The sequence below is a fragment of the Watersipora subatra genome, chromosome 7 (assembly GCF_963576615.1).
Source record: "Watersipora subatra chromosome 7, tzWatSuba1.1, whole genome shotgun sequence".
Lineage (NCBI taxonomy): Eukaryota > Metazoa > Bryozoa > Gymnolaemata > Cheilostomatida > Watersiporidae > Watersipora > Watersipora subatra.
The window spans coordinates 32,815,600-32,832,712 of NC_088714.1; the positions used below are offsets into that span (position 1 = coordinate 32,815,600).

The 17,113-nt window shown below is 36.2% G+C and overlaps 1 protein-coding gene across 2 annotated transcripts in view; it reads left to right on the plus strand.

The window, feature by feature from the left end:
- Positions 1–7,054, plus strand: part of LOC137401095 (protein transport protein Sec23A-like) — a 39,908-nt gene extending 32,854 nt beyond the window's left edge. The window contains exons 15-19 of one of the 2 annotated variants that reach the window (XM_068087453.1): positions 5,049–5,136; positions 5,336–5,422; positions 5,906–6,127; positions 6,443–6,463; positions 6,685–7,054. In XM_068087453.1, coding sequence (XP_067943554.1) covers positions 5,049–5,136; positions 5,336–5,422; positions 5,906–6,127; positions 6,443–6,463; positions 6,685–6,774 — 508 coding nt within the window. In that variant the 3' untranslated portion in view covers positions 6,775–7,054. The remainder of the gene's footprint in view (positions 1–5,048; positions 5,137–5,335; positions 5,423–5,905; positions 6,128–6,442; positions 6,464–6,684) is intronic. The other variant, XM_068087454.1, reaches the window with a different exon arrangement.
- Positions 7,055–17,113: the final 10,059 nt, after the last annotated feature.

A 17,113-nucleotide genomic window follows, 5' to 3' on the forward strand; every position in this document is an offset into this window, starting at 1 on the left:
TCTCTCTGTGTCTGGTAGTTCTCGTAAAGCTTCCATTTTGTTGGAAACAAATTTGTGGAGTCTCAGATTGCCCTTTTTACAAAGGTTTCTTGCCTCCGTGATGAGTTCTATAGCTTCAGCTGTAGTGGAAACACTTGTTATCCCGTCATCTACGTAAAAGTTTCTTTTTATAAATTCTGACGCTGCTGAAGTCTCTTCTCCATGTTGGTCTGCTAACTTTTGCAGACTATAAGTGGCCACAGCTGGGGATGATGTTGCGCCAAACAAGTGTACCCTCATGCGGTAATCCTTGATATCACCATCCTTTCCAAACCACAGAAATCTCAAAAAATCTCTATCTTCCTTGTTTACATAAAAATTGTGGAACATTTTCTCCACGTCACATGCGATGGCTATGGGTTCTTTTCTGAACCTCAGCAATATTCCCAACATGTTATTTGTCAGATCAGGTCCCTGTAAGAGATGTTCGTTTAGCGATGTGCCACCAAAGGTAGCACTACAATCGAACACTACCCGGAGTTTTTTCTTTTTTGGATGGGTGACGGCAAAGTGAGGTATATACCAAACATGTCCACAATTAGGCGGGTCGTTGATTTGCTCTGCATGGCCTCTTTTCAACAAGTCCTCCATAAAGGAATTGTACTCTTGTTTGAAAGAGTCGTCTTTATTCATCTTTTTCTGAAGTCCAAACAGTCGTTTTTCTGCTTGTATACGGTTATTGGGTAGGAAAGGTTTGAGCCGGAAGGGTAAAGGTGCTTCAAGATAACCTTCTTCGTTTGTGTGAATGCCGTGTTCCATTATATCTAAAAACTTTAGGCCGTCCTGTGAAACCATCAAGTTCTCATCGCTGTCGCTGTATGTCGTTGCTGTAGCATTTGCTCTGGTCATATTTTCTTGATGTTGATAATTCTTTCTCCTGCCTCCAAGTATGGTCCAACCTAACATGGTTTTCTGTGCGAATGGTTCTCCAGCTTTGCCCAAAACCGCTTCTAGCGGTGCAAAGGCTTGAGGGCAATCGGCTCCTATCAGCATACCAATTGGTATGTCCAGTGGTGGAGGAAACTTCTTAGCGTGATCTTTCAAATGAGGATACTTCCCGACATTAATCTTGTTAGGTATGTTCTTGACATTTCCGGTCAGTTTGTCCCAGCCATAGGCCTCAACCATAGCATAGTCTCTTTGCTCGTAACCTTGTATTCTGATGTTTTTGTACTTATGGATGGTTGTGGTGGACTCTCCATTCAGGGTGTCCATTGTCACGGTTTCCACAGTGTGCTCAGCGTTGATAATTTCAGCGGTTTTAGTAGTCATGTAGGAAGAATCAGATTGAGTATCTAAAAGAGCGTACACTAGTGCTCTTTTGTTGGGGTCAGCTGCAGTAGAAACATAGATGGGCACAACCATACTCATTATGCCCTCTTGTACGCCTGTTGCTTTAACGGCTTGCTTTGTGGGGTGATCTTTTGCAGACCTTTGTGCTTCGTTCTCTTCTTTCGCTTCTTCAGTTTTCTTTAGCATTCTGCTCTGATCCGTGGTTTGACTCCTAGCCTTAAATTCACCAGGTTCTTTGTGTAGAATTGTGGGGTGCCTTTTGTTACACTTTTTGCAGGTGGCTCTTTTTCCACATTCTTTAGATCTGTGCCCGTTATGGAGGCAGCCCCAACATAGCTTGTGCTCTTTTATAAAGGCTTCTCTTTTCTCATCAGTCATCCTTGAAAGAACAAAGCATTCGGACGTGGGGTGTGGCTTCGTACAATGAACGCACATGTCTCTTGTAGAACTGGTATTAAAGGTTCGAAGATTTCCATACCCAGGGTTGCCTTTAGGCTTCCTTTTAGTTTCCCTACTTGTGCTACAAAGTTTCATCAGAGGCTCATCAGCCACTTCTGTATGGTCTACCACGAAGTCCACAAACTCTGCGAACCCAGGGTATTTTTGTTCAGCTTTTCTCTTTTCTTTGACTTTTCTAGCCCAGCTTCTGATAAGCCAATCGGGAAGTTTTGCTGCAAGATTCTCATTTTCCTTGCTACCGCTGAGAGACTCTAATTCCGGCACATTTGCCATGGCTGATTTCACGTGTAGTAGAAAGTCAGCGTAACTTCGCAATTCTGTTGAATCTCTGACTCCAATTTTAGGCCAGGCTGCAAGTTTGTCTCTTAGCGCTCGGTCAACATTATGCTTACTGCCGAATCGTCCTTTCAGTTCTTTTCTAGCATCTAAATATGCTTTCTCTGTATTAGTGATGAAGTGGCCACTTATGGCATCTTTGGCTTTACCTGATACGTAAATCTTTAGGTAACGAAGAGGTTCTTTCCCTGTCAAGCCCTCAGACTCAATGAATGAATCAAAATCTATCTCCCAGTCTTGAAAGCTTATAGGGTCGCCATCGTATACTGGTGGAGCTGGTGTTGACCTTCTGGTAGCCTTCATCGTGGTGATCAGACTGTCCGCCAGCTCTTTAACAGGATTCAAGTCTCTGTTTTGAGAAAATTGGCCTGCTGATTGGGTGTCAACTTGAATGATTTCAGCTGATGGAGATGCACGGGTGCTCAGATTATGCTGAATCGTGGGAAGTGCCGTGATTTGTGTGGGTGTTTCCTGGATCACTTTCATTTTTGCCATAAGCCTGTTAAACTTTGTGAGTTGTTCATTATACGCTTCAGCTGTTTGTTGAAGTGCTAATTCCTCATCTGCAAGTTCATGAGCAAGCCTTTGGCGTTGCTCTAGCAATTCTTGGAGTTTCTCTCTCTTTTGTTTTAATTCGGTACGAAATGCCGCGTACATGTTAGTGGTTGTTTCATCAACTGTGTTCTCAGTAACAGTTTCCAGCTCTAAATACTTGTCATTTACAGATTGTAAACATTCATCTATATCACTACAAAATTTCTCAACAGCACTATCTTCTTTTTTCTCCAAATCATCAAAAAGAGATTCTACTAACTCTAATTGCGTCACTATAATATCAGCCACTTCCTTATTGAGAGAAGCTGCTTTGATGCGCTTTGATTCGCGCCTGTGCTTCTCTACTACACTATCACTATCCATGTTGAAAGGCAAAGCTTAAATCAGGTGCAGACTAAATTGCCTAAATTAGCTGACTCAAGTGACTGACAATATACCTATGGCTCGTAAACGGTAAAGGTATTCCGTTTGTTTCGAAATGACAGTCTAATATTTCTTGTGGTTATATCGTGAAAACTAATTAGTGACTCAAGCACTACTATTATTTAATGACAATAACAATGATGCACTTGTCGCGCACCCTACACTTTGAGTTTCTTACGTATCAATTAACAGTGTTTACGCTCAGAATTCTTATACATAGAAACGATTCAGGCAACCCACAAAGAGCGAGCAGCGTACCGCCAAACCAAGCCGCGAGATAAGAGTCTGCAGAAACCAAGGCTGATGCAGCCAAGCACGAAGCGACAACAGGCAAAAAATGCACACTTGCGCGACGATTACGTTCAGCCTGCTCAATTTACAATTTGTTTAAAATTGGTACAAGTACACACAATATACCACAAAAGGGAGGCACTTTGACACAAACTAAAAAACAGCTTTGAATAATGCTCTATCAGATCAATGGAAAGAGTGTCAGAGAATATTCTCTAATACATAAGTGTACTTATCTAAGATTTGGTAAAGCTCTCCTGAGTTGTCTCCTCTATTACCGATATAAATGTTTATTTGCTATTGCGATTGTCTCTTTATTACGAGTGAATCGTCTCTGTATTTCTCCAAGGCAAGACGTTGGATACTTAGGAAAATTCTGTACGCAGTAGGTAGACACGGGGTCTCTGTAGGTAACTGTACGCCGTAGGTAGACACAAGGTCTCTGTGGGTAGACTTTAGGTCTCTGTAGGTAGCTGTAGGCTGTAGGTAGACACGGGGTCTCTGTGGGTAGACTCTAGGTCTCTATAGGTAGCTGTAGGCTGTAGGTAGACACTGGGTCTCTGTAGGATAATTCCTTCAATATTCTTCTCTTAGGCTTGAGACTACTGCCACGTTTAGGCGGAAGACTTCACTATAGCAATTCAGTTGGCTAAATTGCTAGATTGGCTTAGATTCACTGATGTGAAATGACTTGACTAAGGAAGTGTTACTCTGTAATGCTCTTTATTATTATTCTCCAAACATAATGGTCAAAACACACCGTGAAGTCTGCAATAGAACAAGTAGCACTAAGCAAAATGCTCACATGAGCTATAATTGCAAATGAAAACTGCATGTATAAATGAGACATAAATGCAACTGTGACAATTACATAACAGCAATTACAGAGTAAATAATTCAAAGGTAAAGCATCAAATATAATATACAAAATGTAACATACCTTTTGCCTCCTTAGCACTTAGCTTTGAACAACTGGTTAAACTTTAACTTTGCGTAGCATACGTATTGACAATAAAATGATAAAGCATAAATTTCTAAAGAGAATTGCATCTGGTCTGATGCATTGCAAATTTCTAACTGATTGAGCAGCCTGAAAGTATCGCCGGCAGCAAAATGGGACACAGGTGCTGTCGCGCTCCTACTGGCCCCACCAGAAAAGGTCCCACGCCAGAGCACCAATCAAAAACTGGGCTACTCGGAAGAACGGAGGAAGCAAGAGCCCAGCAACGGCTGGTCAAGAAAGCACCAACTGCCCACCTCTATGACCTGACAAGAACTCATTTCTGACCACAATACACTGAACTAATGGCGTGTATGTGAACACATTTTATTGTTCTAAAGTGTGAGTCAGCAATAAACAGCAGGTGGCATATAACGTAAAAACTTAATGAAACTACAGGCAAAAGCTAGAAATACAAGCAAGAGTTACAAAATCACTACATGACTGTTGCAGTGAAAGCTCACATAATAGATATTAAAACATTAAATATTGTTTGAGATATTCATAATAGCATAATAAAAAAATTGTCATTTTCATTGCTTTACATGATTAAATACTTTTTCATGAATGAAGCCAAAGATTACCTTGACTATAGAATTATACTTATGAGGAATACAGTTGCCGTCAGTTGGATTTGTGTTATCTCGTTCAGGTTGACGTTGTGCCGCGAGGACCTGACATCTTGCCTAACTATGATACAGCCTGTGCTCTTTTCTTACTCGTTCAATGGTCCACCAGAGGTGAGGTTCTTGAGCTTTATTTTATTCTGTTGTGTATAAGATGCTTTTTATAAGCATGTACTGTATTTACTATCGTATGCCAGTTGACCTTTCTGAGAGTTGTAAACACCTGCTGTAGTATCAATAGCAAAGAGAGGATAACTCTTATTATGCAATAAGGAGTTACTAGAAGGATTCACCATAATTTTTATATTTTCAGCCGGTTTTACTTGACACAAGCTCCATACTCGCTGATAGAATACTACTTATGGACACCTTTTTCCACATACTCATATACCATGGAGAGGTTAGTGTACATCATATATTGCTAATAAGTAAGTGTACATATTTATGTATCACTGAGAGGTAATTATCGGTCGTTATATGTCATGGAGAGGTAAATTCTTGTGATAAATCTTTTTATAATCAAGAAAATTCAAAATAAAATAACCTCTATCTATTGTTGGTGAAGGAATAAGGTATATTCCTAGCGGAGACAGACAACTTCTAATATATGATGTAGGATCAAACTTTTAGTCTGTAGTTGAAGACAGTTACTTGGGCGCATAGTTAGAATTGTGGTTGGCTCTAATGTAAGAGTTGTCTACCCTAGTAGTTGCTTTGAGTACCAAGTGCAAAACTTAGTAGTTGTTCTTTTCATGAGCTACTCTCCATCCCTTCACCTTGTCATAAGGGCGCTGACGAAAAAAAATATTTTCCTTTATCATTTCATAAAAGCTGACAATTTTTAGTTGGGTCGACACTCGATGCTTGCTGTTTTCTTGTACAGACGATAGCTTTATGGCGTAAGGAGGGATACCAGAAGTTGCCAGAATACGAGAATTTTAAACAGTTGCTGGAAGCGCCTGTGTCTGATGCGCAGGAAATATTGAGTGTGCGATTCCCAATGCCTCGATACATTGATACAGAGCATGAGGGATCTCAGGCTAGATTTCTCCTATCTAAAGTGAATCCGTCTCAAACACACAACACAGCTCTCGGCTATGGTGGCGTAAGTTGCTCAAATGATGCACCTTTGAACATGTATTTTAATGAATAATTTTGAAAACAGCAGTAGATGTATTGAACACCAGCAATTTAAAGTGTAAACAGCTTTTTATACTGCAATAAATTTGGCAAGTAGATCTGAAATAGTAACAGAATGTGGTCCTAGTTTCTATCAAATTAACTTTATAGTCATGATGATTCAAAGATACATTTTGGACATTTAGAGACACTAGAATTTTGTCTATTGTTACCTCTACATCTTTTGCTACAATTATGAAGTGTGCTCTTGTTTGATATGAGTATTTCATGTGCCATGCAGGGCTCATTTGGTGGTTCAGAGGTTTGTACATATACACGATGTCTTGTGGTGTAGGGAGTCTCATTAATGCTAGCTAGAGATAGTTCGTGGTCTTCTTACGTGTTCGATGTGGTCTTGGGTATATTCTCAATATGTGTTCATTGGTGGAAGGCTTTCTCATCTTGTATTTTTGTTGTCTCTTGCCTTGGTCATGAAAAACATTTGATTCCGTGGATTAAACTTTACATATGATTAATTTGCAGGAGGTTGGTACGGCTGTTATCACGGATGATGTAAGTCTTCAAGTCTTTATGGAGCATCTTAAGAAATTGGCTGTTACACCCTCTTCATAACATCTTTCTAATTCACCCTAGTCTCTCACAAAAGGATAAGCAGCAGAGATCAACTTTATAAAAACAGATGTTTTAGCTAATTTATTGTCAATGCAATATTCATTTTGCTAGTTGGATCACAAGCTAAAAGAAACCCTTGTGTTCACCAGCATTACACATGTTGTTTGTTTATATCTGTTGGACATCTCCTGATCTAGATTCTAAGAACACTCATTTTACATCTATTTTTGGTTTATTTAATGTAATCGTCAATAATATAAAATATACAGAAATATAAGTGCCTATTACAAAGGACTAGAGGTAGAAAGCGTACATGTTCAACAAGTGTTCCTGGGGCAATTAACTATTAGCCTGTAGGATAGAAAACCAATTATCTCTTCCAGCTTTACAAATCCAAAAATTCTTATGCTGAGGTGCTCGTGCATTTAATCTGCCACCTCTTCACTTATGTGAAGGTGAAATAGCATGTATTCCAAGTTTGCGGAAGGGAACTATTATTTTTGTGTTAGCAAATATTCATTAAACTAGTCTCAGAACCATAAGAAAATCAGATGCAAGATATTCACCTAATTAAAGTTTTCAGACATCAAAGATGTTTTTTCTACAAAATATTACATTTACATGTTTGTAATTTGCCTAGAACCAATGAAGTTGTGCGTTTTTAAGACGTTTTTGGAGTAAGAATCTCCAGAAGTCCAACTAATACATCTTTTCATGGTATTACTTTTATCGACATCCCACTTTTTTTGAGAGCTGAAAGTTGTCTTCTCAGCTGAATTATTATCAGTAGGTGGGCAGGCTTCGGAGTTGACACTGAGCATCTGAAATGACTTGGAACCTTTTAATATCCCACGATTGTTTTTAGTTCCGCAATCGATATTGATAGTTCGTATTGTCGAAGATGAAATGCTACGAATTAGTTCTAATGATGTCATACAGACCTGGCGACGATTGTTTCTTTGTTGGCGTTTCGTTTTGCATAAACTTGTCATCATTATTGCTCGGAATCGTCTTCCCATTACAGTGAATATTAGAAAGTTTGTACTTGAGTTGATGTATATCAGAAGGCTGCTGAAGATCTGCAACCAAGTAGAACATTCACAATAATGTGCATCAAATTCGCTGATAAATTACAAATGGTCAACATAATGTAGCTGATGCAGAGTGCATATTGGTGGTCTCATTTTATAGAATTCTCTGGCAGGCTGTTGTGCTGCAAGAGATAGTCATGGCATGCAATAAAGAGCAGAGAATTAGTATATGCACAATAATTGTAAAATACGGGATGATGAATGATTGGTGCAGGTGCTAGCATGTGCTAGCATGCCGGATGGCAAAGCTGAGTGTCGGAGGCTCATATCCCGAAGAGTGTAATCTTATTACCCAACATCCAACAGTGGCTACAGAAGGACTGATGGACAGGGCTCTCTTTATTATTATGGTAAAAATTTCAGCCTTTATGCAATGGCCTGGAGCAAAACATTCGTCAATTTTCTTTTCTAGTGTCGATTATGAAGAAATGTGCACTAACCATTTTGTTAGTTGTTCTTCAATTGGTTAAACATTCAAATGAACTTCAGCGATATGATAGGCTGACGCTGATGACCTTTCATAAATGAGATTACCCCATTATTAAGGAGATAATATTTCCTTGCTTGTTGTTTATCATAGCGATACATTTCAAGTTCTCTAATGATAATAGAGAATGCGCAACAACCTGTTGAATTGTTTAGAGGCTAATACATTGCATTTCAAACCACCAAGTTTATGATTTTAAGTGATCTGTGCCCAACTCATAATGCAATAAGCATAGAATTGTCTACCCCACGATAGCTAAGTAATAACTTAGTAAAGGAAATACTGAAAAGAGTTATCTACCTCATAAGCGTCATTGGCTGGAGGCTTAAATATGGCCAGAATGTGCAGAATGAGTCCTGGAGTTACGCAGATGATGAATTTGACGATAATGCATATGACCATCCGTGTAATACTTTCTTCAGTCCCAGAAAGCTTGCAGGAGCTCTTAATCAAAAGGTAAGAGAATGGCGTGAACAGGTTATAATAACCATTGTATTTTAGTGAGTGTACTACTAATTGTATGTATGTCAAAAATGCAAAAAATATTAATAAAGATTTTATCAGCCGCCCAAGTGTAAATTATTGGCTTGTTGAGCTTTACCATAATGCTATAGTTTTCTCTCTACAAGGCTATAACTATGCTTGTACCAAAAGCATTCACACGTGACGTCGCGAGATTTTAATAGATGTGTTGTTTCCGCTCTAACCGGTGACAGCTGTGTTTTGTTTGCATATTAATTTTTTGTCGAGATCAGCAGAGCTGTTGAATAATACAATACTCAAACTTGGATTTGCTTCCGTTTTCACTTCATTCCACCGATTTCTAAATAGAGTCATCAAATTCAACAACATCTTCAGCTGTTCTAATTATTCATTCAGTACTTTTATTTTAGGAATGCCTGATTTCTTTTTACCACTTAAAACATCTAGATCAAAACCAAAACCTTAAAATGTTAAATCGCATAAACAAAACAAGGGGAGCCAAGAAAATAGCTGAAATGATACACTTTCCAAGTTTTAGCGATAAGCAGTTTGCAAAGATGTTCTATTGACCAGCGATTCCATTTGATTCCAGCGAACAGTTTCCACCATAGTCAACACCAGATGTCTAGTAATATCCCAAGCTGCTAACATAGCTAGAAATTGAAAAACTAATAAAGAGCTTGAAAAGTTTAGATCGATATGTCTTAAACATTCCATAAAAACAACATTTCCAGCATTATGGGATCTCTTTTAAGAAAATGCCTACAAATAAAAAAGAGTTGACCGCCTAAATCAAACAACTCTACCAAAATTTCTAGCAGTTTTGTCCTGTTGAAATCATGTCACGGCAAGTGATAATACGCATAGCACTTACTGAGTGGCGTCGCAGGTTGGGCTGTTTAGAAGAGCGCTGAGGAGTTCGAGCGAGAGTTATGTGTCGCATGAGCTGAAGGTTGAGCCTTATCAGCAGTATCAGAGGTGCCATGTAGTAGACAAGAGAGTAGAGAATAACACTGTATCCAAGCAGATAAAATTTCGTGTCACCGAAGGTTGTTTTCTCTTCTGTCCATGTTGTTTCATTTGAGCACAACTCCAAAGTCGGTTGAATCTCATTCTACATACATGTATCTAATTTGATTGAACTTTATTATTAAATGATGAGTGGAATCTTGCAAGAAAATTACTGTGTTGTTTTTTCATCTTAATAATGAAATTTCATATTGCATCACACACCTTGTATTATATTACATTATATTTTACTTTACATAGTATATCACATGACATATTGTATTATTGTTCTAGTCAAAAGAGCTGAAATATGTAATAAAATACAGCTTTCCATTATGATATCACCTAAGCACCATTACTACTGTTGTTGTTTCTTTTGGAACAGTAAATCTCTCTTTTTTATAATTTTATAGGTTTATCTCAAAACAATAAAAGAGAAAACATTTTTCCAGCTGTTCAATATATAGCACACTTCAGCAGAAATGCCATTAAAAACGGTATGAGATATGTTCAAGGTGACAAAGCTACAATTCATCCCAGATCAAGTAAACCACATGTGATTATCATTTGTTTTTTCTCAAGGTAAATCTTTGTATTATGTAAGTGTACTCTAAAAATGTGTTTGCTATTATGGTCTGAAAATAATTAATACTTTTTTTCTTGATATGTAGCAACTTAATAATTCCATTGTATGATGAGGGTTCATTTATACAAAGAGAATTTTCAGTTATTTGCAATGCAACACGAAACGCAAAAGAGTACAAATGCATTTTTTTATAGTTCTAGGAGCCTCATATTTAGCCAATGTTCACTATAATGACAGCCGTGTGCAGCCATCTGTCTGTCTGTTTGAAGCCGTGATTGAACGATGCAAAAAGATTGCATCATACAGGATTTGAGCTTGTGACTTACACCTTGGCAGCCCAACACACTACCACATGCAGTAATTGTGTGCATTGCATTATTTTTGAATGGTTATACACATACTTATTATCTATGCTGTATCTACACTCTTGACAAACTCTCACAGCACACCGAACCGCCAGGATACAAGTTTGCAAAGTTTCTGCTGCATCATTCTATCATAAATTATAGCAAAATTGTTTCAGAAAGTTGTGAGCCAATCGAGAATAATGTATCAGATTATATTAATTGAAGCAAACAATATGCCAATTAAACTAATAATTTATATACACTGAATTTTTATGAGCTGGTGTTAATCAGATGAAAAGAATGCTATTCATGCCTGTAGGAGAAGTCGAGGAAACTTCAGATTTTAATTGAATCGACGGCAACTGAGGATTCAACTCAACTAATAATTATATTTAGTTAAGTTGAATCCTCAGCTCATATGAATATATGATTCATGTTTTATCTAGACAAAACTTATTTGAACAAATTTTTATCAGAAGTAGCTAACACAATTGACTATATACTGTGTTAGTAATTTCAGTTTCAGAACAGTTTTATCTGAACATTTTGTCATTTTATTTGGAGTATAAACTACCTATACAAACTATTGGTTATGAGAGTGGCCTCGCATAACTCGTACTGTTTTTTTTAATAAAATATAGACATAAATGTGACAAATAGATAATTTCCATTATACATACAGCCTCCTGAAAATGTCGTGTTTTATCCGGATAAAATTTATTTGAACATCTCTGTAAAGCCAATTCATCTAACCTGAATATTGCGCGTCACTCTAAGTTTAAAAACATCCAGATAATAAGATTACCATAAATATACCATACAAATATTAAAGATCACGCACTGTGTGGATAGTGATATCAGCATGACACAGAGTTTTAGAAATTGAGAGGTAAAAACTTAAGGTGTCGTCGACATTTTAACTGTATTATATCAAACTGTATTATATCAAACTGTATTATATCAAACAGTATTTTATCAAACTGTATTATATCAAACAGTATTTTATCAAACTGTATTATATCAAACTGTATTATATCAAACTGTATTATATCAAACTGTATTATATCAAACTGTATTATATCAAACTGTATTATATCAAACTGTATTATATCAAACCGTATTATATCAAACAGTATTATATCAAACTGTATTATATCAAACTGTATTATATCAAACTGTATTATATCAAACTGTATTATATCAAACAGTATTATATCAAACAGTATTATATCAAACTGTATTATATCAAACTGTATTATATCAAACAGTATTATATCAAACTGTATTATATCAAACTGTATCATATCAAACTGTATTATATCAAACTGTATTATATCAAACTGTATCATATCAAACTGTATTATATCAAACTGTATTATATCAAACTGTATTATATCAAACTGTATCATATCAAACTGTATTATATCAAACTGTATTATATCAAACCGTATTATATCAAACCGTATTATATCAAACCGTATTATATCAAACCGTATTATATCAAACCGTATTATATCAAACCGTATTATATCAAACAGTATTATATCAAACAGTATTATATCAAACTGTATTATATCAAACTGTATTATATCAAACTGTATTATATCAAACAGTATTATATCAAACAGTATTATATCAAACTGTATTATATCAAACTGTATTATATCAAACAGTATTATATCAAACTGTATTATATCAAACTGTATCATATCAAACTGTATTATATCAAACTGTATTATATCAAACTGTATTATATCAAACTGTATTATATCAAACAGTATTATATCAAACTGTATTATATCAAACTGTATCATATCAAACTGTATTATATCAAACCGTATTATATCAAACCGTATTATATCAAACCGTATTATATCAAACCGTATTATATCAAACTGTATTATATCAAACCGTATTATATCAAACCGTATTATATCAAACCGTATTATATCAAACCGTATTATATCAAGCCGTATTATATCAAACTGTATTATATCAAACAGTATTATATGAAACTGTATTATATCAAACTGTATCATATCAAACTGTATTATATCAAACTGTATTATATCAAACTGTATCATATCAAACTGTATTATATCAAACAGTATTATATCAAACTGTATTATATCAAACTGTATCATATCAAACTGTATTATATCAAACTGTATTATATCAAACTGTATTATATCAAACTGTATTATTGAGCATCACACGGTAACGACTTACGTATCCTTTATATACTGTACGGCTCAAAACATTGTCTTAGCTTTCTGATGATACAAGCAAGAGATAAAAAGAGACGATGTGTAATGTATGAGTAACTATAGACTAGGTCTGTAAAAAGTTGTACTGCTTGCAAGTCTGATGCAAGCTTAATCCCTTGACATACCGTGGGATGTATGTCAAAACAGCGTGGCAAGTTGTATAGAATAGAGAGGAGAGATAGCAGAAGTATAGAACATCTAGATCTCTTGACTGTCGAGGTAGAGTGAACTTGGAGTGGCCGAGCGACAACTATGTATCTGTCTATTGTAACCAGAACTATACACCATGTGCTGTCAATATACAAATACTCAAAGTACGATCAAAGGAATTCTCTAAAGCATTATTTAGTGACAGCAAGAGTTCCGAATTGTGATCAGCATATAAGCAAAACTTCCTTCTTGTCTGTACTGAATGTTTGTTAAATCAGCATTATAGCAAATTCAAATATCAAAAATTAAATAAATTGGCAAAAAATATCATGAATTGTCAATGAAATAACAGATTAAGAATTGCTCCCGCTTTTATCTCAGACAAAGAGTTGTCTGCTTTCAGGAACAAAGCAGACAATTCTTTGTCATTGTTCCCTATATACTAATCTATATATATAATTCTCAGTGTTGGTTTGCATGTCCCTTCAGCTATAACTATTAAAATCTTGGAATAAAGAATTCGTACCAAAGAAGATTTGCTCTCAGATCCTCCCGATCACCAGTTTCGACACCATACCAATTGGGCCACAGAGATTGCTTTGTTCGCTAGCCAATATATGTCACTATAGATGAGCAAATACCCAACGGCTTTGCGTACTATGCAGGGTGCTTTCGTAGCGTCATGGACACAAATAGCTCTCATTAGTAAGCTTACTCAAATTTTCCAGGCTAATAGCAAGCGACAGGCAACTCTCATTACTTCTCATTGTTTATAAGCTGATTTTTAATATCCGGGCAACGCCGAAAGCACAGCTAGTCTATATATATATATATTTTTCAAAGTATGTGTGTCATTCCGGCTATAGATATAGCTTTAGCGCACGCTGATTATTTTACCAATGCGGCCACGCGTTACAACGCCCTAATTAAAAAAAAAATTTTTGTAAGGTTCAATTACTATATTTGGGGTCAAGGCCAATTCTTTTAATGCGGACATTTATGTTGTTTCCGTGAGAAGAGCCTCGACATTATCTCTCTGTTCAGTCAGACAAAGACTGTACGATATCTCCTTTTTACATTTGTACCGGTATCGAGAGGTACCAGTATCGTCGTATTCAAAGTTTTGATGGATAGCTTCTGGTGGAACAGTAACCTTTTTTATACACATGCACTCTATGCAAGAATTGTTAATAATTCAACATTTTCATGATTTTTATTTTGTTTGCTCAGTTCGTATTAGTTGTATCGTGACCGAATCATCTTTTATTGTAATCATAGCAAAACCGACTTAATTTAGCTATTACTTGCTAATTATTTCACATTTACATCTAAACCTTTTTATAGTCGTTTTACTTTTTTTAATTTATTTGACCTGCACGAAACATTCTCCTCATGATATGAAGTTTAAAAGTTGTCTGACAAATTTTTAAAACCTTTACAGTTGGTTTTATTTTCTCTCTTAATTTGTTTCAATTACACAAAACACTTTTCTCATGATATGTAGTTTGAAAGTTAAAATGGCAAATGTTGTTATATGTTAAATACAAATCAATTTTTTGTCCAAAGACTTTTTTATTACCCGGACAACGCTGGGTTGTTTAGCTAGTCTATACATAGAGCTTTAAAAGCCATTCAGTTTGAATGTTGGTTAAAGGTTCACTAATTTCCTTATTGCTGTTGGCAGACAAATGAACATCGAACTAATCTTAATCTGACTACTGCAAAAGCTGTACTCAAAATAAATATAAATAGAAGGGTTTTGTTGGTGATTCAGCATAGGGTTAATGGCTCCTTGAGATTTTAGAACTGTTACTAACCAACTAACGGGTTGTGTAGGCAAAAATGTATGATCATTGATTGACAGAAAAGCTGCCCTTCCAACACGCCCTCTAAACGCGAGTTGGAGACATTATTTATCGATTTGTTACCAAACGCTCGGCGAACACCTTATTTACTAGTTTTCATTAGGAAGTAGGTAAATGGATTGTGAATATATCGCAAGCAACTGTTCGCTACTACCTGTGCAATATAAAATTGACGATTTTTTCTTTCCTTTTAAAAATTACAGAAAAGGCAAACAACTCTTTGTATAGAGAGGTCATATTTTGATGCTGATCATCAAACATAGGTGGGTGATTATTCTAGAAGTTATTCAATTTAAACCTTTGGCAGCCAAACAGCAAGAACTTGTGAACAGCTGACTAAAACCTCTCTATGACACAAAGATTTTTTGTTGGACTTGAATCATGTCTATACCTGCAGGTCTGAGCCCAATAGTAGATTGGTTGGCTGATAACGGAGAAGTAGGCTTTGTAGTCCCAGAACCAATGTCCAGATCCGGTGTATGGGAAGGCTGAGTAGAGCACTTTGCCGAACAACCCGTTTAACAGAAGTATGTTGTCAAATATAGCTAAGGCTAAGAGCAGCACTGAGCTAGAGTTCTTGGCAGGGTCTATCCAGTAAACCAAAACTACCAGACAATTTCCAACCAAGCCTGTAACAGTTTGCAGCCAACCTGTGACAAGCTGTCACAACAGTGAACAATTGGCTCATCTGCACAATTGACAAACAAACCTGCAACAATTGGCGATCACGTTTGACTGAATTTGCCAACCTCTACACGTAGCAAACCAACATTGTGGTAGCTCCCAACCAACTTTTTGGTGTTTGTCTCTTTAAAAGGTGGTTGCCATAAAATAAACTATTAGAAATATCAGTTAAACTTGTAGCAGCTGACAAAAATGCTCCGATAAGAAAAAATCAAAAGCTGCTAAACACAACTAATTGAATATTTGAAAGAAAACTCGTCATTCTGGGTACATTAGTTCTATTGTATGCTTCAAGAAACCTGAGATTGAAATTGCGATAAAAACTTTTCCCTTACCAAGAACAACAATCACAAGAAGTGCCACGACATTTCCATAGAAGTAGACCTCTTCAGAACTAGTATAGTTATGGCAGTGAGCCGAAGCATCCAGAGATGTCAAGCTTATATTATGGTGATCAGAATGAGTTAAAACGTTTTCCATCATCCTTTATAAAACAAGTCAGCTGAGCACAAAATTGTCTCCCTTGTCCCCAGCATCTTGCCTTAATCTAAACGGAAAAGGCATAGGTACGATGTGTGAGAGAAATACCATTCAAAATTATAACAACTCACAATGTTTCACTTTACACATTAAAAACTGATTAAAATGAAACCCCAAGTTAACGCATTGAAGCCCGAGCCCGGGATAATTTGGGAGTTGTTTTCCCACCTGATCATATGCCCGAGTAAATTTGGCTGCGTAGTTTTTGCCTTACTTTTTTGCACTTTCAACTTATGTAGGATTACGAAATTTTGATCACTTTGCACATAATATGTTTTTAGTTTAATTTCACAATTTCAAGTTGATTGGCTAATTATATTTTTTAATATATTTAAAATACTGAGGGCACTTCTTACCGAGATGAGCCCTCGGTAATGTTTTGGTTCGGTAAGAGTTGTGGCTCCTTACCAAAAGCTACACGCTGTTTGCCATTTTTGGTGATGAAGGATCTAAATTAGACAAAGCTAGAAAACTTCTCCTTAGCAACACGAGCTTTACACTAAAACTATCTGTTTGTTTATTAATAACCAATAGACTCGGTGTACATTAATCATTGTTTCTTCTGTTACTTTTGAAACATCAATTCTTTGAAAGATTGTAAAAAACTATTTACTCAATTTGGTTTCTGTTTGTTTTTCATCGCGTTCTGCAAGCTTGGAGCTTTAATATGATATACAGTTGAAAAAGATTCACAGCCTTAGATTCATAGATTGTAAAGTTGTTAATGCAGACTATGGCCAGGGCCTGTTTGTATATACAAGGTCATGCTTCAAAGTATTAAACTGTGAGAGGTGTGAGGCTGACAGGTTTTCCTGAGTATAAAATGGAGAG